The 25,376-nt window shown below is 72.5% G+C and overlaps 6 protein-coding genes across 7 annotated transcripts; 5 read left to right on the top strand and 1 right to left on the bottom strand.

Moving 5' to 3' along the window:
• Nucleotides 1–262: 262 nt before the first annotated feature.
• Nucleotides 263–803, bottom strand: CKS1B (CDC28 protein kinase regulatory subunit 1B). Its single transcript, XM_088535319.1, is given in 4 exon segments — nucleotides 263–333; nucleotides 404–531; nucleotides 746–779; nucleotides 782–803. Coding segments are annotated over 4 exon segments (237 nt in total). The 3' UTR covers nucleotides 263–280.
• Nucleotides 804–1,127: 324 nt separating this feature from the next.
• On the top strand, nucleotides 1,128–7,135 carry SHC1 (SHC adaptor protein 1). 2 transcript variants are annotated; one of them, XM_088535542.1, is made up of 13 exons: nucleotides 1,128–1,150; nucleotides 3,993–4,154; nucleotides 4,334–4,404; nucleotides 4,698–4,761; nucleotides 4,952–5,071; nucleotides 5,174–5,227; nucleotides 5,445–5,496; nucleotides 5,595–5,721; nucleotides 5,831–5,999; nucleotides 6,126–6,186; nucleotides 6,287–6,454; nucleotides 6,535–6,788; nucleotides 6,976–7,135. In XM_088535542.1, the coding sequence occupies exons 2-13, from the start codon at nucleotides 3,996–3,998 to the stop codon at nucleotides 7,102–7,104; spliced, it is 1,428 nt and encodes a 475-aa protein (XP_088391668.1). In that variant the 5' UTR covers nucleotides 1,128–1,150; nucleotides 3,993–3,995; the 3' UTR covers nucleotides 7,105–7,135. The 2 variants fall into 2 exon arrangements, with proteins under 2 accessions (XP_088391668.1, XP_088391667.1); XM_088535541.1 differs by lacking the exon at nucleotides 1,128–1,150 and adding an exon at nucleotides 1,961–2,005.
• A 644-nt stretch (nucleotides 7,136–7,779) lies between these two features.
• PYGO2 (pygopus family PHD finger 2) lies at nucleotides 7,780–9,299 on the top strand. The gene is given in 4 exon segments (XM_088535304.1): nucleotides 7,780–7,981; nucleotides 8,052–8,101; nucleotides 8,176–8,957; nucleotides 8,959–9,299. Coding segments are annotated over 4 exon segments (1,281 nt in total). The 5' UTR covers nucleotides 7,780–7,860; the 3' UTR covers nucleotides 9,287–9,299.
• A 608-nt stretch (nucleotides 9,300–9,907) lies between these two features.
• PBXIP1 (PBX homeobox interacting protein 1) lies at nucleotides 9,908–12,750 on the top strand. Its single transcript, XM_088535428.1, has 10 exons — nucleotides 9,908–9,978; nucleotides 10,370–10,425; nucleotides 10,509–10,652; nucleotides 10,721–10,844; nucleotides 10,940–11,158; nucleotides 11,227–11,250; nucleotides 11,346–11,394; nucleotides 11,468–11,606; nucleotides 11,699–12,576; nucleotides 12,660–12,750. The coding sequence occupies exons 2-10, from the start codon at nucleotides 10,375–10,377 to the stop codon at nucleotides 12,748–12,750; spliced, it is 1,719 nt and encodes a 572-aa protein (XP_088391554.1). The 5' UTR covers nucleotides 9,908–9,978; nucleotides 10,370–10,374.
• Nucleotides 12,751–13,341: 591 nt separating this feature from the next.
• Nucleotides 13,342–14,783, top strand: PMVK (phosphomevalonate kinase). The gene is made up of 5 exons (XM_088535312.1): nucleotides 13,342–13,463; nucleotides 13,998–14,061; nucleotides 14,183–14,335; nucleotides 14,404–14,533; nucleotides 14,612–14,783. Exons 1-5 carry the CDS (start codon nucleotides 13,378–13,380, stop codon nucleotides 14,746–14,748), a joined length of 570 nt encoding a protein of 189 aa, XP_088391438.1. The 5' UTR covers nucleotides 13,342–13,377; the 3' UTR covers nucleotides 14,749–14,783.
• A 1,460-nt stretch (nucleotides 14,784–16,243) lies between these two features.
• On the top strand, nucleotides 16,244–25,376 carry KCNN3 (potassium calcium-activated channel subfamily N member 3). The gene is made up of 8 exons (XM_088535314.1): nucleotides 16,244–16,988; nucleotides 19,118–19,213; nucleotides 21,163–21,581; nucleotides 23,630–23,771; nucleotides 23,850–23,960; nucleotides 24,250–24,377; nucleotides 24,517–24,586; nucleotides 25,080–25,376. Exons 1-8 carry the CDS (start codon nucleotides 16,251–16,253, stop codon nucleotides 25,374–25,376), a joined length of 2,001 nt encoding a protein of 666 aa, XP_088391440.1. The 5' UTR covers nucleotides 16,244–16,250.

Genomic DNA, 25,376 nt, shown 5'->3' with positions numbered 1-25,376 from the left:
TGCCCGGGACCACCGGGAGCCCTCCCGCCCCGTCCCGGAAGCCCCCCCAGCCCACACAAGGAGCAGAGCTGGGCAGGCCGCTCCGACACGTCCGTTTTATTGGAGCTGCAGCCGGGACGCGGGCGCCGCGGCGGGGAGAGGCCGCCCGGAGCAGGCGATGCTGCCCCGGCCCCTTCCCGCCGGCATCGCGCGGGAGCCCGAGCCCGCCCCGGCCGCGCTCCGCAGGGCCGGGCGAGGGCGGAGCGGCAGCCCGGGAGCTCCGCGCGCGGCGCCGGCGCCGTCACTTCTCCGGCTTCTTGGGCAGCGGCCGCCGGAACAGCAGGATGTGGGGCTCTGCGGGAACGGGGGCGGCTCAGGGCCGGCGGGTCCCGGCGCCCCGCCCGGCCCGGCCCGCCGCGCTCACCGGGCTCGTGGATCATGTAGTGCACCCAGCCCTGGCTCTGCTGCACGCCCAGGTTCCGCCACTCCGACTCCGACATCAGGTGCGTCCTGGGCACCAGCTTGGCGATGTCCTTGGGCAGCATCACGTGCCTGGCGCAGCGGGCGCGTCACCACCCGGCAACCGGGAGCCCCATGGGGACCCCCTTACCGGGCAGCCGGTACCGGGGGCCCCCTGGGAGCCCCCCTGCCCGGTACTGGGAGCTCCCTGGAACCCCCCTGCCCGGTACCGGGAGCTCCCTGGGAACCCCCCTGCCCGGTGCCGGGCCGCCCCCGCGCCGCGCGCCTTCCCTCCCGGCGGCCTCACCGGTACTCGAACTCCTCGTCGTCGTACTTGTCGAGTAGTAGATCTGCTTGTGCGCCATGACGGCCGGGCCGCCCTTCCCGGCAGCCCCCGCGCGCCCCGCGCCTCACGGGGCCGTTACCCGCCCCCCAGCGGCGCTTTCAAACGCCGCCGCCCCGCGCGCTCATTGGCCGGCGCGGCGGGGAGGGCGGGGCGCCGCGCGGCGGCGCGGCCGGGGATTGGGCGGCGCCCGCGCGGCCCGGCGGCGCCGCGGCGCTCCCATTGGCTCCGCGGCGCTCCCATTGGCTCGCGGCGCGGCACGTAACGGGGTGCGGCGAGGCCGCCCTGGAGGCCGCGGGGCGGAAGCGGGTGGCGGCGGCGCGGGGCCGCGGTAGCGGAAGGGAGCGGCGCGACACCCATGGTGCCCCGGTGAGCGCACGGGGGCGGCCGAGCGGGCGGGCGGGGGGTCCCGCTCCCGGCGGGGCCCCCTGGGGTCGCCTCGGCGCCGCCGTTGCAGTGAGCCCCGGGGCGGCGGGCGCTGGCGGCTCCCAGAGCGGCCTCGCTGTTTAAAGGGCCGGCGCTGCCGCGCGGGGCGCCCGGAGCGGCCCGGCCCCGCCGCGCGGAGGTGGAAACTCCCCTTCGCCCCCCGCTGCCGGCGGCGACTTCATCTCCGGGCCCATCCCGGTGCTCGGGCTCCCATCCCGCTGCTCCGCTGCCTGTCCGGTGCTCCCGTTAGCGGGAGGGGGGTTAACGGGCTCCGTGCCGAGCGGCTGCGCTCGGCCGCGCTGCCCACAGCCTCCCCGTGGCGTTTCCGTTGCAGCGGGAGCCGCGGGCCGGGCCCGTCCCGGGCTCTCGGACGAGGTCCCGCTCGTTGGCCGCGGCCTCCGGCGCCGCCTGGGCCGGGCCCCGGATCCGACGGCTACAAGGAAGTACCGGCCGCGGCCGGGAGCTGCTCCCGCTTGCGTAAACCGCTTCCCGCGGCTCCCGCCCCGGGCTCCCGCCGAGCCCGCGGCACCGGCCGCTCCCCCGAGGGCCGTTCCGGGTCCGGCCGGCGGCTCCTCCGCTCGCTGCCCCCGCGGAGCCCCTGGCTCCGGGTCGGCTCCGACGCTCCGCTCGGATGGAGCTCCGTAGCGCCGTCCCCTCTGCCCCGCGGCTCGGAGCGGGCGCCGCCGGGGCGCCGTCCCCGGCAGCCCTAACCCGCTGTTTGTCCCCCGCACCGCAGGTCCGGTGGCGCCCGCACGAGAGGGGCCGCGCGGTTCCGCGCCCGCGCCGATGGAGTACGTGGTAAGGCCGGCAGGCGCGCGGCGCCCGCGCAGGGCTCGGTGGCTTTGGTGGCGGACGGCGCCTCCCGTGCTGCGCGGCCCCGGCCTCCGCTGGCTTCTCCCTGCCCCTCTTCCGAGCGGGCTGTTCCAAGGGCCGTTCCCGGCCGGATCTGAGGCGGATTCCGTGTCCTCGGCTCCGAAGCGCCGTCCGTGCGGCCGCGGGGATGGCGGAGGCTCCGTGGGCGCCAGGCTGGCCCGCTCGCCTCGTCCCAGTCTCCCGCTTGGCTCTCGCCTTTCCTTGGAGGGGGCCCGGAGCGGAGCGCGCGGCTCCGTGCCCTGGCCTGGGGCATCCCGGCGCGAGGGGCCGTGGGGCCGGCCCCGGAGCGCCCTACGCAGGGCAGGACGAGTTTTGTTTTGGGATGCGCTTCCCAGCGTGGGAAGGCAGGGGCATCCTGCTCGGCTCCCTCGTGCCGGCAGCCACGTTCCCTCCATCCCTCCGCCCGGGGCACTCGCTGAGTCCTGGCCCCAGGGCCCGAAGCCGCCACGTCGCTCCGAGCGCCGGGAGGAGCCGGCTGCTCCTGGGAGCTCCCTGGGGTGGCTGTTCCAGCCGCTCTGCTCCCTGCTGTGCTGGGGGGACGGAGCCGATCCCGGGGGCTCCCCGAGCCCCTCGTTTCCCCTCGGGAGCTTTTGTCTTTGCTGGGGGTGGGGGGTGCGTGCAGCTCCCTGCCCTCCGCGTCGGGAAGGGGTTAATCCCGACCCGGGCATTCCCGGCCGTGTCCTGGACGGAGAAGCGCGGGCAGGGAAACAGCCTTTGTCGGCCGAGGAGGAGGAGGGGCGGCCCGGTGCGGGGCAGGGAAGGGCCGAGGTTTCCTGTCGCCTTGGGGACAGAGGGGACGTGGGGAGGGGGTGGCGCTTCCGCCCCCTTCCCGGCCGGGACCGGCTCGTTCCTCGGGGCCGGCCCGCGGGGCCGCCGCTTCCTGCCTCCGGCTGCCGCTTCCTGCGTTTCCTCGCGGAGCGGCCGCGGGCCGAGGTGGGACCCGCGCACGGGACAGGGGGGACGTGCGGGAAGTGGCCGGGACGGAGCCGCCGCAGCCCCCGGGGCTGTTCCCGGTGCTGGCCCGGCCCCCGCGTCCCCGTGTCCGTGCGGCTCGGCCGGGAAGGCTCCTTCCCTGCGGGCCCGGAGGAGTCGGGAGCCGCGGGGCGGAGGTTGGGGCCGGGCTGGGCCCCGCCGGTGCCGTCCCGCCGGCGGCCGCGTGCTCCCGCCTCCGGCTCGCGCCTTCCCCGGGCTCCGGCCGGTGGCTCCGCCTGTGGCCCTGGCTTTTCCGCTCCGGATGGGTCCCCACCCCTGGGCGGGAGCCCCTGCTGCGGCGGGAGCCGGGCCGTGAGTCAGCACGGCGGGATGCGGGAAGCGGCGCCCGCCGGAGCCGCCGCGGCGCCCGGGGGCTCCTCCGCGCCCGGGGATTCTCCTCCTCCTCCGCGTGGGATTTGCGCTCCCGAGGGATCCACGCCGGAGCCGGGCAGCGTCGCTGCCCCGCGGTGACACGTGGCGCCGCGGAGGGACCGGCCGGGCTCGGCCGCGCGCGGCGACCGCCTCCTCTCCCGACCCCGCTCCGAGCCCTGGCGAGCGTGGAGCCGGTGGGATTTGTTGCCGTCCGCTCCTGGGAGCGTCCGTGGACCCGTTTCCTGCGTTGAGTGGGCCGGGATCACTCTGCATCCAGCCGCGTCCGCGTGGTCTGGGTCCGGTGCCGCGCGCCATGCCCGGCGCGGAGCCGGCGCGGTGCTGCGGGCTGCACGCTCCGGCGTCGTAGGGAGCAGGCGGCTCCTCCGCTCCGATCCCGGCCATGGATCTGCTGCACAAGGGCAAATACAGCCCCCTGCGCGACGAGGCTGCGCCGGCGCGGGAGGAGGCGCCGGCGCAGGGCAGCCCCCCGGCACTCGGCTCCTGCCTGCCCCGGAGGGCCCCCCTGCAGCTCCCCGGCTCAGCGGCGCCCGTGCCCCTGTGTCCCCAGGATATGAACAAGCTGAGCTGCGGCAAGAAGACCCGCGTGGAGGGCGGCCAGCTCGGCGGCGATGAGTGGACCCGGCACGGCAGCTTCGTCAACAAGCCCACGCGTGGCTGGCTGCACCCCGACGACAAGGTCATGGGCCCCGGCGTCTCCTACCACGTGCGGGTGAGTGCGGGAGGCTCCGGGAGTGCCCGGTGCCGCCAGGGGGGCTGGTTTTCCGTGGAAAAGCAGCTCTGCTCTGAACCGGCGCCTCACGGGGCGGGCGCGGCGGGTGGAGGGCGACGCGGCGGTTCCCGCGGGGCCGGTGCCGCTGCGGGCGCTGACGGCCCCGCTCGCTCCCGCAGTACATGGGCTGTGTCGAGGTGCTCCAGTCCATGAGGGCTTTGGATTTCAACACCAGGACCCAGGTCACCAGGTGAGGCCGGTGCCCGCGGGCTGCATCCCTGCCCGGCTCGGGGCTGCACGGGGCTTGAAGCGGCACCGGGGAGGAAGCAGCCCTGGGGATTGATGGCCTGTGGCCGGGCAGGAGACGCTCCTGGGCCCCACCAAATACTCACGGCCGCGCTCCTGCCCGCTCCGGCGCGCTGCCGGGCGGGCTCCCGTCATCCCGGCTGTTTCGCTCTGTTCCGCGCTGGTCCCCGTGTCCTCGCCCCGAGCAGGGTCCCGGGGGCGGTTCGGGAAGGCCCACGCGGTGCTGTGCTCCCGCAGGGAGGCTATCGGCCTGGTGTGCGAGGCGGTGCCCGGAGCCAAGGGAGCCGTGCGGAGGAGGAAGGTGAGGCCGGGGGCAGCCTGCGGCCCAGGGCCCGTCCCTGGCTCGCAGGCGCCTGGGCTGGTCGCTACGGGAGCGGGTTGAAACCTCCCGCCGGGAGCTTGGCCGGAGAGGAGGGCCGGACCCCACCGGGCCCTGGGGCGGGCGCGGGGCTCGGGGGGAGCCTCTTCCCAGCGCTGCCGTCTGCCCCCAGCCCTGCGGCCGCTCCCTCAACTCCATTCTGGGCAAGAGCAACCTGAAGTTCGCCGGCATGCCCATCACCTTGACCATCTCCACCAGCAGCCTCAACCTCATGGCCTCTGACTGCAAGCAGGTGAGCGCGGGCACGGGCCGGGCCTGGTCCTGGCGCCGCCGGCGGTGCCCCCGGCCTCGCTGAGGGCTCCTGGCTGCGCCCGACGCTGCTGCTGCCTTGCAGATCATCGCCAACCACCACATGCAGTCCATCTCCTTCGCCTCCGGGGGGGACCCGGTGAGTCCGCGGGGTCCCTGCCCCACGCCAGCGGTCGCTGCTGTCCCCTTTGGGCCCTTGCCTTGCTCCGCGACATTCTGGTGCTGGTTCGGCCCTTCCCGGCGCTGTAGGAGGCTCCAATTCCGCGCCAGCCGTCGGGCCCCAACAGCGGGTTGGCGAGGGCTGCGTGGGGCTGCCCGGTCCTCTCCCGGGCTCAGCGGCCACCTCTTGCCCACAGGACACGGCCGAATACGTCGCTTACGTTGCCAAAGACCCCGTGAACCAGCGAGGTGAGGCCGAGCACCGCGCGCGGCACCGGGCCGGGCAGCGGGTGGCTCTCGGCGGCAGCTCGCGCTGCGGCACCGCTGCCATCGCGCTGCCTCCGCAGCCTGTCACATCCTGGAGTGCCCCGAGGGGCTGGCGCAGGACGTCATCAGCACCATCGGGCAGGCCTTCGAGCTGCGCTTCAAGCAGTACCTCAAGAACCCCCCCAAGCTGGTGACGCCCCATGACAGGTCAGAGCCAGGGGCACGGCCGAGGCCACGGGTGTCTGGAGAGGGAGGGAGGCGGGAAGCAGGATGGTGGCGGGAAGCGGGATGCTCACCCGTGCTGTGCCCCCGCCAGGATGGCCGGCTTTGACGGCTCTGCGTGGGACGAGGAAGAGGAGGAGGCGGCCCCGGATCACCAGTACTACAACGACTTCCCCGGCAAGGAGCCGCCGCTGGGCGGCGTGGTGGACATGCGGCTGCGCGAGGGGGCCGCGCAGCCCCCCGCTCACCTGGGGGCCACCCTGGTAAGAGCCAGGCACGATGGCCTCGGCCGCCCTGCTCGGTCGGGCCGGCATCGCTATCGGAGCAGGGCGCGGGAATGCCACCGTGTCCCCCCGGACACTGCTCGCTCACCGCCCCGCTTTCCGCAGCCCGTGGGCCAGGTGTCCGCAGGGGAATTGGACCCGCGGAAGCAGCTCGGTGCTGCCCAAGGTACCGTAAGGGGGTCAGGTGCCATGGGCAGGTGGGACAGGGCTCCGCACGGGGGGTCCCTGCTGCCCCCGGCCCCGCTCACGGCAGTGCCCGCTCCCAGCGCCCCGGGAGAAGCTTCCCGCTGCAGCCGGTGCCTCCGGCCGCGCCGACCTCTTCGACGACCCATCCTACGTGAACGTGCAGAACGTGGACAAGACGCGGCAAATGCCGGCGCCCGCCACGCCGCCCGCCGCCAACGGCAGCGCCCAGAGAGACCTCTTCGACATGAGTGGGTGTCGTGGCCGCTGCCGGGGGCTGCCTTGGCCCGGTGCAAAGCAGGTGACGGCCCCTCTCCCCCTGCCTCTGCAGAGCCCTTCGAGGACGCCCTGCGCGCGCCGCCCGCGGCGCTGCCCCCCGCGCAGGTGGTGGCCTCCATGGAGGAGCAGCTGCGGCGGGAGCCCTGGTACCACGGCAAGATGAGCCGCAAGGAGGCCGAGAAGCTGCTCAAGCTCAACGGGGACTTCCTGGTGCGGGAGAGCACCACGACGCCCGGGCAGTACGTGCTGACCGGCCTGCAGGGCGGGCAGCCCAAGCACCTGCTGCTCGTGGATCCCGAGGGAGTGGTGAGTGGCCCGGAGCCCCCGGCGCCGGCCTCGGGCTGAGGAGGAGGAGGAGGGTCGCGCGCCCGGGCGCTCCTCTGGGGACGGTGCTGGGGGCGTTCGGGGGGCAGGAGAGGGGCCGGGGAGCACGGAGGGCTGCGGGGAGCGGGGGCCGCTCCGGCGCCTCGTGAGCGGCCGCGTGCCCGCGCAGGTGCGCACCAAGGACCACCGCTTCGAGAGCGTCAGCCACCTCATCAGCTACCACATGGACAATCAGCTGCCCATCATCTCGGCGGGCAGCGAGCTCTGCCTGCAGCAGCCCGTGGAGCGGCGGCCCTGAGCGCTGCCGCGCGGCGCTCGGACTCTTCTCTGCCGGGAGGCGCCCGGGACGGAGCGCGGACGGAGCATCCCGGGGCCACGGGAGCCTCCGGGGCCAGCGGAGGGTGGCGGGGCCGGGCACTGTGCGCTGCCCCCGCCAACGTACCCGGTCACTTTACGTGTTAACTCTGTGCCTTGACCCTGCAGGTCCAATGTACTTATGCAACGGCGCCGGGGCGGGGCGGGGGAGGCGGGAGCGCTGCCGGTAGCCCCGGGCCCCAGCCGGTAGCCCCCCCTGCCCCGCCCCCGCATCCCCGTTGTTGTAGCCCGAAGCCAAAGCGTAGCCGCCCTGCCCCGGGCACTGCTGTACCAAAGGAACGGGCGGTCGCCATTAAAGTTGGTATTTCTCTACTCGCTGCCTCATCTGCTGCGGCCGCTGCCGCCGGGCCCCCCCGGCTCCGCCGCTCCCGTTCGTGGTTCCGCCCCCTTCGTGCACCCCCGCCCCGGGGCGCTGCGTGGTTCCTCCCGCCATTCCCCCCCGCCCAAGCCGGACTTGGTTTGTCCCGCTCGCCTCGCTGCGATTGGCTCGGGCCTCGGCTGTGGGCCACGCCCCCATTTGGCCACGCCCACATCCACAGTGACCACGCCCCTCTCGCCCGCCTGGCCCCGCCCCGCCATCGCCCCCTGTCGGTTCCGCCCGGCGGGATCCGGTTCCGGCGGCGCGGGGGAGGAGCCGGGCCGGGCCGGGCCATGGCGGCGCGGCCGCTCTGAGCGGGCCATGGCGGCCGCGCACGCCGAGAAGCTGGAGGGAGCCGTGACGGCGCCGCCGCCCCCGCCGGGGCCGCCGCACCCCGCGGGCAGCGCCGCCGCCGGGCCCGGCCGGAAGCAGGGCAAGGCGGGTGAGTAGCGGGCCCGGCGGCGCGGGGGGGCCGGGCCGCCCGGGCTCACGCGGCCGCGCTCCCCCGCCAGGTCTGCAGATGAAGAGCCCCGAGAAGAAGCGGCGCAAGTCGAACACGCAGGTGGGTGCGGGGCGGCGCGCGGCGGCGCCCGGGGCTCGCGCCGCGGCGCTCACGGCGCCGCCGTGTCCCCGCAGGGCCCGGCCTACTCGCACCTCTCGGAGTTCGCGCCGCCGCCCACGCCCATGGTCGATCACCTGGTGGCCTCCAACCCCTTCGAGGACGATTTCGGCGCCCCCAAGGCCGGCCCGGCGGCCGCCCCCTTCCTGGGGGGCCCCGGGCCCCCGTTTGGCGGCGGCGGCGGCGGCTTCCGCCTGCAGGGCGGCCCCCCCATGGCCCCGCAGGTGCCGCCGGGCTACGGGGGCCCCCAGGCGCTGCGGCGGCAGCCGCCCCCCCCGCCGCCGCCCCCCTTCGCGCCGGGACAGATGGGCCCGGCCTTCGGGCTGCCCCCGCAGGCCCCGCCGGGCTACGGGCAGCCGGGCGCCATGGGCTTCGCGGCGCAGCCCTTCGGGCAGCCGCTGGCGCAGAACTTCAGCCCCCCGGCCGGGCAGCTGCTGCAGGGCCCCGGTTTCGCGCCCATCATCTCGCCCACCATGGGGCAGCCGCCCCCGCCGCCGCCCCCTCCCCGCGGCGACGCGGGGCCGCCGCTCAGCGCCGCGGCGGGGGCGGCCGCCGCCATGGCCCCCCGCTTCGGCCAGCCCGGCGGCCTCTTCGGACAATCGGCGCTGCAGCGCGGCGGCCCCGGCGGGCCCCCCCTGGCCCCCACCGCCAGCCCCTTCGCCGGGGCCGAGCCCGGCTTCGCGCCCGGCGCCGACGAGACCGCCAAGAGCCTGGGCGCCCCGGGCGGCGCGTTCGGCGCCGAGCCGCACTCGGGCTCCCCCGCCGCCGTCAACGGCGCCCAGCCCGGCTTCGCGCCCCCGCGGCGGCGGCACCCCCGACACCAACAGCCTCCCGGCCACCGGTAAAACCGCCGGCGCCTCCGGGCACCAGCCGCCGCCGGGGCTCGTGTACCCGTGCGGCGCCTGCCGCAACGAGGTCAATGACGACCAGGACGCCATCCTGTGCGAGGCATCGTGCCAGAAGTGGTTCCACCGCGAGTGCACGGGCATGACAGAGAGCGCCTACGGGCTGCTCACCACCGAGGCCTCGGCCGTGTGGGCCTGCGACTACTGCCTCAAGACCAAGGAGATCCAGTCCGTGTACGTGCGCGAGGGCCTGGGCCAGCTCGTGGCGGCCAACGAGGGCTGAGGGGCCCCACGAGGCCCCCCTGGCCCCTGTCGCCGCTGCCACCCCCTGAGTGACACGGAGCCGCCTTGGACAGTGACTTCCAGGGCTCTTCCTGGGTTCTGGTTCTGCTCCAGACCCGGTGGCGGCCAGGGGGGCCGCTCCGGCGAAACCCGGGACTGCTGTGATGTGGAGCTGCCCACTCTGCCTCTCCCAGAGCTGCCGCCAGCCACAATCCCGGGATCTCCGTGCTGGGATCGGAGCCGGGAGCTTCCCCCAGCGGCAGGGAGGCCTCCCCATACCCCCCCAGCTGCGCGGCTGTGGTTCTCCCCTCCCGTTTTGTATCGCGTCCCGGTGCTCCGTCCCCCCGCGCCCTTCCCGTTTCCAGGGGCGGTAACGGGACTTAGTTCTAAGTCGTTATAAAATGCTGAAAGGCGCCGCGTCCCTGTGTGCCTGCGGGGGCGGGGCCTCGCGAGGGGGCGGGGCCTCGCGAGGGGGCGTGGTCGGGGCGGGGCCGCGAGGGGGTGTGGTCTCAAGTGAGAGGGGCGTGGCCCATGCGAGCGCCCGCTGCCCTCCGCCGCGCGCCGCCATTGGCTGTGCGGGTCACGTGCGCGGACGCGCCTCGGGGGCGGGGGGGAGCGAGTTGCGGACTTGGGGCTACAAAGTTGCCGCGGGGCCCGGGACGTGACGTCACCGCGGTCCCCCGGTCCGGTTCGGTCTGGCCGCAGCAGCGCCAGGTACCGGCCCCCCCTCCCCCGGGGCTCCCTCGCCGCCGGTTCCTCCCCGTCCTGGGGCCGCGGGGCTCCCGGTCCCCCCTCCTCCCGCCGTCGGTAGAGCGGAGTCCCCAGCTCCGGGGCGGGGCGGGGGGTCGTATCGGGGCCTCTTAACGGGGGAGAGAGGGGTCACCGGGGCCCGTCCGTCCCGTCTGCGACCACCTGTGCGCCGCGTCACCGCCCGCTAAAAATACCCGGGGACAACGGGCGTCATGGCGCGAGGAGGGAGGCGCGGGGCCTCCGCCGCCCCGGGGGGGCCGGGCCGAGCCCCGCCGCGGCTGCGCCCCCCGCGCCGTGCGGGACGGACGAGCCGCGGGTCGCCCCCGCGCAGGAGCCGCCATGGCCGGGAAGCGGGACGCGGACGGCGGCTGGGTGCTCGCGGGCCCCGAGGTGAGCGCGGAGCCGCGGCCGCCCCCGCCGGGCGCGGGCCCCCCCCCAACCGGGGCACAGTCACCGCCGTCCTGCGCTCCCAGGCTTCGCCCGTCGAGACCGTGGGGCCGGAGCGGGACGAGGAGCCCGAGGGGCCGCAGGAGCCCGAGGAGTTGAGTGCCCGGGACGCGGCGTCGCCGTCGGGGCAGGATGCAGCCCCCGCCGCCCCCGTGGACAGGCCTGCCGAGGTGAGCGGGGGGCCGGGGCTGGGGGCCGGCTGGGCCGCAGGGAGCCCCCCCGTGTCCGTCTGTCCCAGGGCTCGGAGGAGGGTCCGGAGCCTGCGGAGCAGGAGGCAGCGCCTGCCCTTGACGGCGCCTCCCCGGCCACCTGCGCCCCGGAGGAGCCCCCAGCGGAGCCAGGCCCGGCCGTCCCCAGAACAGGTCAGTCCTTTGCGGGGACAGACGGAGTCAGACGGGGGCTCAGACGGAGCCGGGACTCCGGGGGGACGGCCCTGCAGCTCCCGGTCCCCCCGCAGCGCCCCTGGCTGAGGAAGGCAGTGGCACCAGCAGCGACGACGACCTCGAGGGGCTCCGGCGGCGGCAGTGCCAGGAGCCCCGGCCAGCGCCTGCCCCCTCGGCACCTGCCCCGCGCTGGGGGACACCCCGGGATGCGGGTGACGAGGAGGGGGCCAGCGGCAGCAAGTACCTGCTGGGCGCCCTGGCCCTGGTGGCCGTGGGGCTGCTGCTCGTCTCTGGTGAGCAGGGGGTCCCGGGGGGTGGGTTCGGGGGTCCTGACACCTCCCTCATCGGCTCTTCCTCCTAGGTGGCATCTATGACCCAGCAGAGGGTGAGTTGGGGGGTCCGGGGTCTGGTCTGCTTCCTCGCCTGTGCACGGTGCAGCCCGTGGCAGGGAGGTGGCCACATGTCCCTGGTCCTTGCCAGGTCCCGCAGAGAGCGTGGTGACCCGGGATGCGGCAGAAGGGGAGCAGGAGCCTCCAGTGCCCACGGATGTCACAGTAAGCAGGGACTCAATGGAGCAAAGCAACCAAAGGCGGGGTAGGAAGTGTTCTCATCGCAGTCCCCCCACAGGAGCCGCCACCATCAGAGACCGAGACCCCTCCAAGCCTGCAGTCCATGAGCCTCCTCCTGGACCGGCTGGCCAAGGAAAACCAGGACATCCGGCTCATGCAGGCGCAGCTGCAGGTGGGTGTCCCTCCCCGACGCACCGCCCACCCCGTTCGGTGTCTGCAGTGCTCCGGTGTCCCCAGCGCTCCCGGGCCCCGTTGTCCCGGCAGGCGCACAAGGAGGAGCTGCAGACGCTGCTGCGGCGCAGCGAGGACGAGGCGGCAGCTGCGGGCGCCCAGCACCGGAGCCTGGCGGCCGAGAACGAGCGGCTGCGCGCGGCGCTGGAGCAGGAGGCGGCCGCGCTCCGCGCCGCCCGCGCCGACCTGCAGCGCCTGCGCGCTGGCCCGCAGGCCGAGCAGCCCCCCGGCGCAGAGCCCGCGGCGGCTCCAGCCTCGCTGACCGCAGCGCGGCAGGAGCTGGCGGGCGCCCTGGAGCGAGCCCGGGCCTCCGGGGACCTCGAGAGGCTCCTGGAGGAGCTGGGCAGCCTGGAGCGGCGGCTGGAGCAGGTGGAGGTGGCCGAGCCCTCCCCTGCACCCTGGAAGAAGCCGTTCAAAGCGGACAGGAAGGAGAGCAAGCGGCTCAAGCGGCACGATGCTGCGGAGAAGAGGGAGCAGGGCAAGGCCCACGGGCACAGCAAGGAGCCCCGGCCACCACGGGAGCACAAGGCCTGGCCCAAGGCCTCTCCCCGGCCTGGCCAGCGGGAGCTGCCCCCGCTGAGCCGCTACCGGGCACCGCCGGGCTGCTCTGGGGTGGCCGACTGTGCCCGCAAGGAGGGGATGGAGCCCGTGCAGCGGGCGCAGTTCCTGCAGCTGCTGCAGGGCTTCATGGAGCGCCTGGGCTGGGGGGGGCACTTCGTGGGGGTGGCTGCCCGCCTGGACGGTGCCTTCGGGCCTGATGGCACCTTCGCCCACGACCGCCTGCGCTTCGTGGACTTCGTGGACGACGCGGAGGAGCTGCTGGAGGACCTGGCACGGCGCGAGGGGGGTGACGAGGAGGCGGCCGACGGCTTTGAGGAGTTTGTGCTGCAGCACGTGGCCGGCAACGGCGGGTGAGACGATGGGGGAGGGATGGGGGTGCACAGGGCTGGTTCCTGGCTCCTGGATGCCCCTCACTGTCCTTCTCATCTCCCAGCTTTGCCAAGAAGGAGCATCCCAGGAAGGGCCCCCAGCAGCACAGAGGGGGCCGCCCCACGTGGGGCCATGAGAGTCATTCGCGGGGATAGAGGCGCAAAGGCCACACGGGGGCACCCAGCCCCCTTGTACCCGTCTGTCTAATGCACTGTGTCCTGCCTGGGAGGGGGGACTCGACGGGAGTCCCCGCACAGCCCCGGGCCACCCTGCACCCTGTGTGATGCTGCACTGCCGTAGATGCAATAAAGTCACTGCTGGCCAAGGCCGGGGCTGGTGCTGCTGCATGGGGGCCTGGCGGGGGGGCGGGTTAGGGACATGCGGGGCGTTAGGGACATGCGGTGGAGGGTGGGGTGGGAAGGAGGGGTCGAGGCTGGGGGGAGTCCTGGGGTCGGGCGGCAGCCGCCGCCCCTCGTGTCGTCCCCGCCGCCCCGCGTGTCGTCCCCGCCGCCCCGCGTGTCCCCGCCCGGGCCGCCCCGCGTGTCGTCCCCGCCCGGGCCGCCCCGTCGGGGCGCGCTGCCCCCCGCGCCGCCCTGCAGGGGGCGCCGTGGCGCGGGCGGTGCCGCGCGGGGGGCGGAGCTAGTGTCTCCGCTTGGCCACGCCCCCCGCGGGCCGCACCACGGCGCTCAGCGCGCGGGGGCCGCGCCCTCCCTTGGCCACGCCCTCCCTTGGCCACGCCCCCCCCGGGCCGTACCACGGCGGCGACCGCGCAGGGGGGGCCCATGGCGGCGGCGCCGCGGGTCGTGCTGCTGCTCAGCGGCAAGAGGAAGTCGGGGAAGGACTTCGTGGCCGAGGAGATCCAGAGCCGGTACCGGGGCTGGGCCGGGCTGGGCCTGCGCGGGGCGACTGCGCCGAGACGGGGGGAACTGCATCGGTTCAGGGAGGACTGGGTTGATGTGGGAGGGAATCGGATCAGTCCTGGGTGGAACTGGGCTGATATGGAGGAAACTGGGTTGGTACTGAGTGGAACTGGGCTCATACAGGGGGAAATGGGCTTGTTCGGAGGGGAACAGAGGGGATATGGGGGAAACTGGGTTGGCACTGGGTGAAACTGGGGTGACATGGGGGGAACTGGGCTGATACTGGGGAGAACTGGGCAGGGGTTGGGCAGAACGGGGCTGGTTCTGGGGGAAGCTGGACCAGTACTGGGGAACTGGGCTGCTACGGAGGGACCTGTTCCTGGGGGGCTGGTTCTGGCACTGGGGGAGCTGCATCTGGCCGGGGGGCGCCTGGTCTGTCTTGGGAGATTGGGGCCGTTCCCAACTCCGGAGGAGGACCAGGAGAAGCCCTTTGGTCCTGGGCGGCCGCGGGACGCGGTGCTGACCCGGCGGCGTTCCTGCAGCCTGGGCCCCGACGTGTGCACCATCCTGCGCCTCTCCGCGCCGCTCAAGGAGCAGTACGCCAAGGTACCACAGCCCGCGACACCCTGCGCCGTGACACCCTGCGCCGCGACACCCTGCGCCGCAACACCCTGCACCACAACACCCTGCGCCGCGACACCCGCTCACCCGCAGTGCCCTCCCGCAGGAGCACGGCCTCGACTTCCAGCGCCTCCTGGACGCCAGCGCCTACAAGGAGACCTACAGGCAGGACATGATCCGCTGGGGCGAGGAGAAGCGCGGTGCCGACCCCGGCTTCTTCTGCAGGATCGTAGTGGAGGGGGCGGCGCAGCCCGTGTGGGTGAGCGGGGCCGGGGCCAGCCGGGGGGTCCTGCGCGCGGAGCGGCCGCTCACGGGCACCGGCCGCAGGTGGTGAGCGACACGCGGCGCCTCTCCGACGTCGAGTGGTTCCGCGACGTCTACGGCGACGCGGTGCAGACCGTGCGCGTGGTGGCCACGGAGGAGACGAGGAAGAGGAGGAACTGGGTCTTCGTCGTGGGTGAGTTGTCGCCTCAGGGGCTCCCCACACCGCGACCTGGGCTCCTCGGAGCTCACCGGTTGCTCCGCTCCTCGCCAGGGGTGGATGACACTGAGTCCGAGTGCGGCCTGGACCAAGGGGTGGCCTTCGACTGGGTCATCACCAACGACGGGGACGAGCTGTCCCTGGATGGGCAGTTGGAGACGCTGCTGCAGAGCGTGCGCGGGCACCTCTAGCTGCCGGCGAGCCCGGCCCCCGCGACAAGGACCAAAGAGGGCCTGGGGGGCGGCGGGGGGCCCAGCCGCCACCAACAGCTGTTTGCAGGGGATTAATCCTTCCGTGGGCGTCTCGCAGGCGCCTCCGTTGCCCCTCGGCCGTGCCTGGACCCCCTGCCCCGCGCAGGCTGGACACACGGACGTGCCTTATCGCAGCGTGGTGCCCATGCGCTGCCTCCTGGCTCCCCCGAGACCTCAACGGGGCCTCCCCTACCCCCGATGGCTCCGGGGCGGCGGGTGGAGGAGAGACAGCGGCACTGCTGGAAGGTGCTGCCGCTGGGTGACCATCCGCCACGGCTGCCTGCCATCCCTGCGGGACAAAGCTGCCCCCGGAATAAAGCTGGGCTGCCCAGAGCCCTTCCTGCACCGCATGCGCTGCTCCTTGCCTCGGGTGGGGGGCGGCTTCGTGGCCAGAGGGAGCGGGTGGGTTGGGTCAGTCCCAGCCTCCTGGACCCCGTCCCTGTCCCCGTTGTGGCCTCCCCAGCTGGACCATCCGTGAGCAGGGTTAAATCCCGCGCCTGGCCCCGACAGCTGGATCCGTCTGCTGGGGGGGAGGGTAAAAGGCTTCCAGGGGCTGCTCCCTGCGGATTAGCTGCTTCCGAAGCAGAAGGCTCCTGTCCTAATACCTGGGCACTCGGCCCTGGCAGCAGCTGGACAGGAGCACGGGGGTGGGGGGAGGACGCGCTTGGGGGGCAGCTCAAGGTGACAGGGGGCGGGAGGAGGGGGAGGCTCCGGTCCTGGGGCAGCTCCGTGCACCCGTGCGGAGCATCGGCCAGGGCGGGATGGGGGGGTGCTCCCCCCCCCCAGCCTTTGCTTGCGGTCAGGAGGCATCAAGGAGGCTGGGAGGGGGCGGGGGGAGACTTATGTGCCAGGAGCCTCCCTGGGGGGAGCGAGGGCGGCAGGAGGACGTCGGGGGTGCCCAGGTCCCCCCGTGGGGCGGCTCAGCCTCCTCCGCATCCCTGGGGGCCGGCGCGGCGGCTGCTTCCCCCCCCCGCACCCCGCCCCGTCGTCACGGCCGCGGGAACCCCGGGCCCCGACGGCGCGGGGAGGGGGGGGTCGGGCCCGGCGGGAACGAGAGGGGTTCCCCCCCCCCCCCATCCCCTAGGGGCGGCGCCGCCGTCGGGGCCCGATGTCGGCGGGACTACAAGTCCCGAGCGGCGCGGGGCCGGGGGCGCGGAGCGGGGCGGGGAATGATGTCAGCCTGCGGGGAGCCCCGGCGCGGCGCGGCCAATGGCGGGGCCGGGCGGGCGGCGGGGCCGGGCCAGCGGCGGCGGCGGGGGCGGCGGCGGCGGCGGCGAGCGCGCAGCGCCGGAGGGACGCGGCGCCCATTCATGAGCAGCCGCGCGCCCGCCGCCCCGGGGCCGCCGCCGGGGCCGGGGCCGCCGCCGCCGCCGCCGGGGCCCGGGGCCGCCGCCGCCGCCGCGGGGCAGGTGCGCGGCAGGCGCTGAGGCGCCGCCGCCGCCATGGACACGTCGGGGCACTTGCACGACTCGGGCGTGGGGGACCTGGAGGAGGACGCGCGCTGCCCCTGCCCGTCGTCGGGGGACGAGCGGGCGGCGGCGCCGGGCGCGCTGCTCCAGCGCAGCCTGTTGCACTCGTCGCCCGGGTCGCTGCGGGCCCCTCCTCCTCCCGCCGCCCCCGCCGCCCTCCACCCTTCCTCCCGCCACGGCAGCCAGCTCAACCTCAGCGACCACTTGGGCGGCCACTCGCCCGGCTCGGTGCCCGGCGGCGGCGGCGGCGGCAAACACCGGCAGCCCAGCCCGCTGGTGCACCGGCGCGACAGCAACCCCTTCACCGAGATCGCCATGAGCTCCTGCAAGTACAGCGGGGGGGTCATGAAGCCCCTGAGCCGCCTAAGTGCCTCTCGGAGGAACCTCATCGAGGCGGAGCCCGAGGCGCAGCCGCTGCAGCTCTTTGGTGCTGGCAGCCCCCCCGAGATCGTGGTCTCGCGCGAGGACAACCACGCGCCGGCCACACGGCCCGCCACCCGCCGCGCCGAGCGCCCGCACGCCCGCCCGGCGCCCGCCACCTTCGCCAAGGCGCCCAAGCGCAAGGCGCAGAACATCGGCTACCGCCTGGGTCACCGCCGCGCGCTCTTCGAGAAGCGCAAGCGCCTCAGCGACTACGCGCTCATCTTCGGCATGTTCGGCATCGTCGTCATGGTCATCGAGACCGAGCTCTCCTGGGGGCTCTACTCCAAGGTAGCCGCAATGGGGCCTCGGTCGCGGGTGCGGAGATGGGACCCCGGGGTGGTGTTGGCACTGGTCAGGGTCTAATGGGGCCGTTTGCGCCAGCAGGTGCCCGGTGGGGCCTTTTGCACCAGGCAGGGTCCAATGGGGCCATTTGTACCCATCGAGATCCTGGGGGACTGCTTGCACCAGTGGGTGCCCGACGGGAGCCATATGCACCAGCAGGCACCCAATGGGACCGTTTGCATCGGGCAGGGTCCAGCAGGGCCCTTTGCACCAGTTAGACTCCAGCGGGGCCGTTTGCACAGGTTGGGCTTTGCCAGGGCCACCCGGGGCGCCCAGTGGGGCTGTTTGCACCCATCGGGGTCCGCTTGGGGCGGTTTGCACCTGTGGGAGCCCAATGGGAGCCATTCATGACCCTCAGGGTCCAGCACGGCCGGTTGCGCCCATCGGGGCCGGCTGCCACCGGCTGTTTGCTCTGGCTGACGTGGGCCAGGCCAGGCCGAGCTGCCACCGCGGTCAGTGGCCGAGGGGACAGGGAGTTTGCACCCACTGCCGCCCCACGGTGCAGGGCCGGCCAGCAAGACTGGCGCGAGGCCTCGCGTGCTGGTGAGCGCTGGACGGGGCAGGCGGCCACGAGGGCCGGGGCTCCTCAGCGGGCGGCGAAGGCCGTCCTCCTCCTCCTCCCCAGCCCCTTCTCCAGCTGCTTTTTTTTTTTTTTTTTTTTTTCTTTCCTGGGTGCCTTTTATTTATAATTCTCCCCCCACACAGCCCTGCCAGCGCCCGCTCCCCGCTTGGCAGCGAGATGAATAACTCTTTGTGTCGACATCTGTCAGGTTATTTATACCACCGCAGCGAGGGCACCGCAATGGGCGCCCGCGGGCGGCGCGGGGCTCCCGGGCTGCTGGAGGGGCGCCCGCGAGGGCGACGCTGGGGCGGGCAGCGGAGGAGGAAGAGGAGGAGGGATGTGCCCGTGACGCCCCCGTGATGGTGCCCGTGTGGGGATGCTCCAGGATGCTGCCCTGCTTGGCACCCGCTGCCGCCCCGTCCCCAGTGGTACCCGGGCTCCTCTGCTGGGATGGGAGCTGCAAAAGCAACAGGGTGCCCGGCCCCAAACATCCCACAGCAGCGCTGCCAGGCGGGATACGGCTGTGCCCGAGGATCCCCCGCTGCCACGCTCGGCATCTCGTGCCGGGGGCCTCCGGGGAGCGGGGCGGCTCCGCTCGGGTCCCTGCGCTGTTGTTCGGGAGCGTGGGAGCCGCCGGCGGCTCTTCCTGCCCGGCCCCTGCGGAGCCGGCGCTGGCAGCGGCACGGCGGGTGTGCAGCCGCCCTGGCCGGCACCGGCAGCCCCTCGGTCCGCTCCGGCTCCCCCCCTTTCCCGAAACACCGACCAGCTAAAAATACCCAGTGCTGGGAGCAGCAGCACCGTGGGCCGGCGCGATGGGGCCCGTGGCCTTGGCACGAGCCGCGCGTCTCTCAGCAGCGGCTCTTTCCCGTCGGCACAGCCGGGCGGTGGTGCCAAGTCGCGGGAACAATGCGGCTCGCGGTCCCCCCCGCTGCCGCCTCCCCTTGCTGAGGTTTTCCCTGCTCTGTTGCTAACTGCCCCTGCCGGCAGGGAAAGCACCCTAGGAAGGATGCGGAGACGCGTGATGAGCTACAGCTGGGGCAGGAATGTGTCGTGAGCGCGTGGGGTCTCAGCACGGAGGTTATGGGGTGGGGAAAGCCCTGTGGAGCATGCCAGGTGCCAGTGCCATGTCCCACCGGAGCAGGAATCCGGGTGGATCAGGGTGATGGAGAGCAGCAGGGATTCACCGGCCATGGGGATGGGTCCGAGCGCCAGCCCTTGGGGTGAATCCCACCCTTCCCATCGGGAGCCTGGGAGCGCCGGCCTCAGTCACCAGTGAACCAGGGCCTGCTTTAATTTCCCTAGCGCTAATTAACAGGAGGATCTAATTAGAGCAGCCATTAGGGTGCCACCATATCAGGCTAATGATGGTGCAGACGGATTGCCGGAGCCACTAGGCCCAGCCGGGGGGGCGGCTGGGATCTCGCAGGGCGGGATGGGATTAGCAAGGTGATTTTGGGGGGGAAAGTGGGATGGCTCCGGCCCCGCTGATGCCGTCTGGCTCTTTCCCTTGCAGGACTCCATGTTCTCCCTGGCCCTGAAATGCCTTATCAGCCTCTCCACGGTCATCCTGCTGGGGCTCATCGTCGCCTACCACACGCGCGAGGTGCAGGTGGGTCCCGCGGCAGCCGGGAGCTGGGAGAAACGGCCGGGAAAAGCCGAGTTTCCTCCCCGGGCGCAGGGCCAGGCGGCCGCTTCCGAGCGGCGGGGCCAGGAAGCCCGTGGGCCGCACGGTGCCCGCAGCAGCGCCGAGCTCTGCCCCTTGCTCCGTTCCAAGCAAATATTTGAGCAGCGCCGGCTTCGGCTTCAATAATATTTACCCCCGGGGCGGGGGGCTGCCGCTTGGCACCCCCCGTTCCGCCCGGCTTCCTCCACTTGTTGCTCTTGGGTGGCCCATGCCGGGGCCGCCCTCGCCCGGCGCCTCCTGCTCCAGCCGGCGCTGGGGACGGCGGTGTCCCCACGGTGCTCCCGCTCCGGGCCCTCGCTGGCCGTGCGCCGTGCCGGCCGCATGGCTTATTTCACGTTATTTCTTGGCAGCGGTATCAAATATCTCCCTCTGCCTGCTCTGTCGCCCTCGCAATGGGTGCCCAGAGCGAGCGCCCGCATTTTGGGGCCCATCCTGTCCCTTCAGCACCCGCGATGCCCCCTGGCATCACCCTTCCCGCTCCGTGTCGCTGACTCCTCGGCCGCCGAGGGAAGCGGATTGCTGTGGCTCTGCTCATCCCAAGCAAATCCGAGCCAGCTCTTTATCGCTCTATTATCTTCTAGGTGCTTCTAAAGGGATTGGGGATAATCTGCTTCGGGATCTTTGCCGGCTTGGGAGCAGGGCTGGCGGAGCCGCAAATCCGCTGGTGGGCGGAGGAGGCTGCGTCCCTGCTCCGGAGGCTCCGGGAGAGCCGTGTCCCCGTCCCCTGGGCTGCCTCGACGTCCTCTTCCCCGTGGCACCAGTGGGATGATCCCGAGCGGGGCCTGGCTGTGTTGGCACAGAACATGCTGTACCGGCCCATCGCGGCTGTGTTTACAGGCCGCCAGCACCCGTGACGCGGGTGACGCAGCCCAGGGCCCCTGCGTGCGCTGGGAGCTGCCAGTCCGGAGCTGCCGCCGGGATCCCGGCTCCCGGCCCCGCGCCTCCTCCGTGCCGGGATCCCCGTCCCGCACCCTCCTCGCCATGGGAGCCGCTCCGGGGATGCCTGGGATGCGGAGAGGCCTCCTCGGGTACCGCCGGCCTCTCGGAGGCGGTTTCCATGGAAACCCGGAGCAGCGCTCCGGAGCCGCTCTGGAAGAGCCGATGAAGGGGAAGCGGAGCTGGGCGCCCGTGGGGCCGGGGCTGTTGCAGAGCCCCTGGCGCAGGCAGGAGTTTTTCTGGCTTTTTTTTTTTTTTTTCCGCCTGCTACTTTATTTTTAACACCTTTTTCCAGGAAGCGCCATCCGGAGCTTGCTTGATGCCTGCGGAGCTCCCGTGACGGCTCCGAGCGTTGCTTATAAACGTTGCTTATAAACAGTGGCTTAAACAAAGCGGTGCAAAGGAGCCGTGCTTCCCGGCCCGCCGGAGCCGGATCCGGCCGCTCCCGGGATCCCGCGGGACACCCGGCTGGCGGCGGCGCCCGAGGCGGCAGTCTCGGGGCCCCGGTGGCACGCGGCCGGCTGCCGTCTCGCGGGCTGGCTCCGGAGCGGCTCTTCCCGGGAGCGCTGCCAGCTGGTGCCGCGCTGCCGCCCGCCCCCGGCCGCGGCCGGGAGAACCCGGGGAGTTCCCAGCCCCGAGCACGAGGACGGGGGGGTGGCTCTGTGCTTGGCTCTCGGTTGTGCCTTGTCCCGGCTGAGCCGGGGCTGCCGCAACACCCGCAGCTGCTCTTGTTGCTGGCAGCATCCCGGCATTCCGTGGTCCTGGCATTGCCTGGCCGCGTCTGGGGAGGAGATGGAGCAGCCGCTCCTCGTGCACGTGCCCTTTCCCACCGTACCCCACGTGGACCGGCGGAGCCGTTTGCTCCTCGTTCCCCTGTCGCTGGCTGCCGCCCCGTGCCGGCGGCCGCTCCGTGACCGTGCGCTCCCGCCTCCCGGCAGCTCTTCGTGATCGACAACGGGGCCGACGACTGGCGCATCGCCATGACGTACGAGCGCATCCTCTACATCAGCCTGGAGATGCTGGTCTGCGCCATCCACCCCATCCCCGGCGAGTACAAGTTCTTCTGGACGGCCCGCCTGGCCTTCTCGTACACGCCGTCGCGCGCGGAGGCGGACGTGGACATCATCCTGTCCATCCCCATGTTCCTGCGCCTCTACCTGATTGCTCGTGTGATGCTGCTGCACAGCAAGCTCTTCACGGACGCCTCATCCCGCAGCATCGGGGCGCTCAACAAGATCAACTTCAACACGCGCTTTGTCATGAAGACCCTCATGACCATCTGCCCCGGCACCGTGCTGCTCGTCTTCAGCATCTCCCTCTGGATCATCGCTGCCTGGACCGTGCGGGTGTGCGAGAGGTGAGAGGGGCAGCGCTCCGGGCGGGATTCAGGTGCTCGGGTCACAGGATGCTGCTCTGGGGATGCAACCCCTGGCTCTGCTCCGGGCGGGATTCAGGATGCTCGGGTCGCAGGATGCTGCTTTGGGGATGCAACCCCTGGCTCTGCTCCGGGCGGGATTCAGGTGCTTGGGTCGCAGGATGCTGCTCTGGGGATGCAACCCCTGGCTCTGCTCCGGGCGGGATTCAGGTGCTCGGGTCGCAGGATGCCGGCTCGGGGCCGCGCGCCTGGCCCCGCTCCCCGCCGCCAGCGAGTGCCATGACAACCCCGCATCCTGCAGCATCCCGCTGGGAGCGGTGCGCCCGCGCCGGGGTTGCCGTGGTGACGGGGCCCTCTGGGATGCCGGCGGCGCCCCCGGGAAGGCGCCCGGGAAGGCGCCCGCGCCTCCTGCCTGGGTGCAGGGAGCCACTCGAGAAAACAATCGCACCTCGTTATGCGTTTCAAGTGGATTATCTAAATCGCATTAAATCCCTCTAAGTTGTTGCAGCTGCCTGTAGAAACAAGGCACGAGGGGGTTTCACCGCCCAGGCTCCATCGTGCTCCGGCACTTGTGCATCCTCGCCCGGGAATGCAACGGGATGGGAGGAGCTTGGAGCACTAGGGCCTCGCGCTTGGGGTGCGCGAGGTTTTACGGGGTGTGTTTGGGTGCCCGTGGCTCCTAGGGACTCCTTGGGAGACGTGACGAGGGCTGCACATGGCTTCATGGCATCGAGGACGTTTCCTCCGTGCCTCCCGATGGGCCGAGGGGCTCCCAGGGGATCCTCCTGCCTGGGGAGGCTCCGACTCACAAATGCAGTGTCATTAATTGCTAATGAGAAATAGGGACGAAGGCTGCGGAGCCGCCACAGATCCCAGGCTGTGAGCGGCCACCGCTCTGGTGTGTCCCCAGGGCTGCTCTGTGCAGGGTCCCAGGGAGCTGCGGATGCCGGGAGGGATCAGGGATGTGGGAGGGATGCACAGACCTCGGAGGGTGCAGGAGCCTGGCGGGGCGCACAGATCCCGGAGAGCTGCACGGAGCAGGGGATGCCCGTCCTGGGGGGATGCCCGTCCTGGGGGGATGCCCGTCCTGGGGGGATGCCCGTCCCAGGGGAATTTCCATCCTCCCCCCCATCCCCGTGCAGCCCCTCAGCCCCCCCCACCAGCCGCTCGCTTTGGGGGGGGCAGGGGGGGCTGCAGCTCTCCGAAAGGCAGCGCGTTGCCAGGCAACCCCGGCACCGCCGTGCACGTGGGCGCCCACGCGCCCCCCGGCACCGCCACGCGCCCCCCGGCACCGCCGGGCCCCGGCGAGACGCTCGGGGCGGAAATCGGCGCCGGGGTCCAAGCGGTTGCATCAGCCCTTGGCGTGTGGGGCCGACTCCTCTTCCTCTGGCTGCTCCGGCTCCTCTTCACAAGCTCCTGCTGCTCCAGGCAGCTCTTGGCAAAGGAAACCTGGGTCTCCAGCCACTCCGGCGCTCCCGGCTCCCCCAGGCAGCTCGAGGGCTCCGGCAGCCCCTGGGGACGTGCACATGAAATGGGGATGGACACGTGTGGGGAGCAGGGAGCACCTGTGGGATGCTGGGGTCTTTTGGGTCTCCCATCTTTTGGGAGTCCAACCCCGCCATTTTCACCCCAAACCACGCGTTTCTGCCCCAAACGCAGCATTTCTGACCACATTCTCCCAAGGAGCATGCATTCTGCAGCTCCCGGTATTTGCTGGGAATGGGGGAATTCAGGATAAATCCCGGCTGCTTCGCAGAGCTGGAGTTGGGAAGCTTGGCCGGATCAATTTGCAGGGAATTGCCAAGAAAGCTCCATCTGGTTCCCGTCCACAGATGCCGTGAGGGGGCGAAGGCGCCTCCGGCCCCAGCTGGGCTGTCCGGCCGGCCAGGAGCCGCCGACCCCGTCAGGGCAGGAAGCGCCGGCGGATTTTGCCGCCAGCCCCTTCCAAAAGCACCGGGGAAGGTCGGCACGGATCCCACGGGAACAGCGAGTCCCGCTGACTCCTGCGTCCCCACTCCGCTCCTTCACAGGTACCATGACCAGCAGGACGTGACCAGCAACTTCCTGGGCGCCATGTGGCTCATCTCCATCACCTTCCTCTCCATCGGCTACGGCGACATGGTGCCGCACACGTACTGCGGCAAGGGCGTCTGCCTGCTCACCGGCATCATGGTAAGGGCCGCGCTGGCCGCCGCGGCGCCGCCGGCGCTCCCCGCGTGACACCCCTCGTCCTCGCTGTCCCCCGCGCAGGGCGCCGGCTGCACCGCCTTGGTGGTGGCCGTGGTGGCCCGCAAGCTGGAGCTCACCAAGGCCGAGAAGCACGTGCACAACTTCATGATGGACACGCAGCTCACCAAGCGGGTAAGGCTGCGAGGCCTTCTTCCCCATCGTCATCTTCCTTTTCTTTCCCTTCCCTCTCCATTTCCTCCTCCTCTTCCCTCTCCGTTTCCTCCTCCCTGGGGATGCGGATCTGGGGGCCCATGAATGGCAAAGCTGCAGCCTGAGCCCCATTCCCACACGCTCCCGCTCGCTCCCGTGCCAGGCTGGCTGGAAACTCCCGGCTGGCACCGACCGTTCCCCCAAATCCCTGCGTCCTGGGGGCTGTCCTGGAGCGGGAAAGCGACCCGCAGGTGCTGCTCTTCCACTGCAGATCAAGAACGCGGCAGCCAATGTGCTCCGGGAGACGTGGCTCATCTACAAGCACACCAAGCTGCTCAAGAAGATCGACCACGCCAAGGTGCGCAAGCACCAGCGCAAGTTCCTGCAAGCCATCCACCAGTGAGTGATGCCGTGGTGGGAGGGAGCCCCGGGAAGCTTGTTTTCCCTTCCCTGGAATCAGCCATCCCGGGATGCCGGCTCCCGGCGCTGCTAGGGGCCAGGGCTATGTCCCCATGGCCGCCCTCATGCTTCTCCACAGGCTGCGGAGCGTGAAGATGGAGCAGAGGAAGCTCAGCGACCAGGCCAACACGCTGGTCGACCTCTCCAAGGCAAGTGCTCGCAAATGGCTCTCTTGGCTTGCAAGGGCCGAGCGGACCTGGCTGACCGCAAAATGCACCGGCCCTCCCGGATATCCACTGGGAAGAGGTGCTGGGGATTGCGGAGGAGGAGGGGGAAGCATGGAGCGAGCTGGGAGCGAGGGGCCTGCGAGGTTCCGCGCTGGCCGTGCGGGAGCCTCCAGCCGAGGATCCTCACGCCGGAGCAGCACATTCCTGGCAGCCCCTTCCCTCGGCATATCCTGCACAGAGCCGGTTTCCATCAACGTCGGGGCGTGCGGACGCCCCCGGGCTGTGGCGCGGGGGTCAAGCCCCTCCTCGCCCCCATCCCACGAGCGCGACGGGAGACGGCCCAGATCCGGCCCCGTGTCGCAAGCGGAGCCGTCGCTGCCGCTTGCCTGCTCTGGCCCCAGAAAGGCACCCGGTGGGGAGGGGTCGTCGCAAGCGCCCGGCGCTCACCCTCCCGCCGCCCCATTTCGTTTTGCAGATGCAGAATGTCATGTACGACCTCATCACGGAGCTCAACGACCGCAGCGAGGACCTGGAGAAGCAGCTGGGCAGCCTGGAGGCCAAGCTGGAGCAGCTGAGCGCCAGCTTCAACGCGCTGCCCCTGCTCGTGGGCGACCTGCTGCGGCAGCAGCAGCAGCGGCTGCTGGGCGCCCTGCTCGAGGCGCGGGGGGGCAGCGGCCCCGCGGGGCCCCCCCAGACGCCGCTGTCCGAGAGCCCCCTCGGCGTCAGCTCCACGTCCTTCCCCACCCCGTACACCAGCTCCAGCAGCTGCTAG

The sequence above is a fragment of the Tinamus guttatus genome, unplaced genomic scaffold (assembly GCF_059628265.1).
Source record: "Tinamus guttatus ecotype Peru unplaced genomic scaffold, ASM5962826v1 Tinamus_guttatus_pri_ptg000629l, whole genome shotgun sequence".
NCBI classification, from domain to species: Eukaryota; Metazoa; Chordata; class Aves; order Tinamiformes; family Tinamidae; genus Tinamus; species Tinamus guttatus.
Note: the sequence above shows the minus strand (reverse complement) of the source record. Positions and strands in the feature narration are given on the sequence as shown.

Excerpts from the sequence above, each read along its gene's own strand:
- PBXIP1 (XM_088535428.1), top strand. The coding sequence starts at position 10,375 with ATGGCCGGGAAGCGGGACGCGGACGGCGGCTGGGTGCTCGCGGGCCCC. Across the intron at positions 10,426-10,508 it reads GGGTGCTCGCGGGCCCCGAG|GCTTCGCCCGTCGAGACCGT; the intron begins GTGAGCGCGGAG and ends CTGCGCTCCCAG. Across the intron at positions 11,159-11,226 it reads GGGGCTGCTGCTCGTCTCTG|GTGGCATCTATGACCCAGCA; the intron begins GTGAGCAGGGGG and ends TCTTCCTCCTAG.
- SHC1 (XM_088535541.1), top strand. Across the intron at positions 4,762-4,951 it reads GAGCCGTGCGGAGGAGGAAG|CCCTGCGGCCGCTCCCTCAA; the intron begins GTGAGGCCGGGG and ends GTCTGCCCCCAG. Across the intron at positions 6,000-6,125 it reads CTCACCTGGGGGCCACCCTG|CCCGTGGGCCAGGTGTCCGC; the intron begins GTAAGAGCCAGG and ends CGCTTTCCGCAG.
- KCNN3 (XM_088535314.1), top strand. The coding sequence starts at position 16,251 with ATGGACACGTCGGGGCACTTGCACGACTCGGGCGTGGGGGACCTGGAG. Across the intron at positions 23,961-24,249 it reads ACACGCAGCTCACCAAGCGG|ATCAAGAACGCGGCAGCCAA; the intron begins GTAAGGCTGCGA and ends CTTCCACTGCAG. Across the intron at positions 24,587-25,079 it reads CGCTGGTCGACCTCTCCAAG|ATGCAGAATGTCATGTACGA; the intron begins GCAAGTGCTCGC and ends TTCGTTTTGCAG.
- PMVK (XM_088535312.1), top strand. The coding sequence starts at position 13,378 with ATGGCGGCGGCGCCGCGGGTCGTGCTGCTGCTCAGCGGCAAGAGGAAG. Across the intron at positions 14,336-14,403 it reads GGGCGGCGCAGCCCGTGTGG|GTGGTGAGCGACACGCGGCG; the intron begins GTGAGCGGGGCC and ends CACCGGCCGCAG. Across the intron at positions 14,534-14,611 it reads GAACTGGGTCTTCGTCGTGG|GGGTGGATGACACTGAGTCC; the intron begins GTGAGTTGTCGC and ends GCTCCTCGCCAG.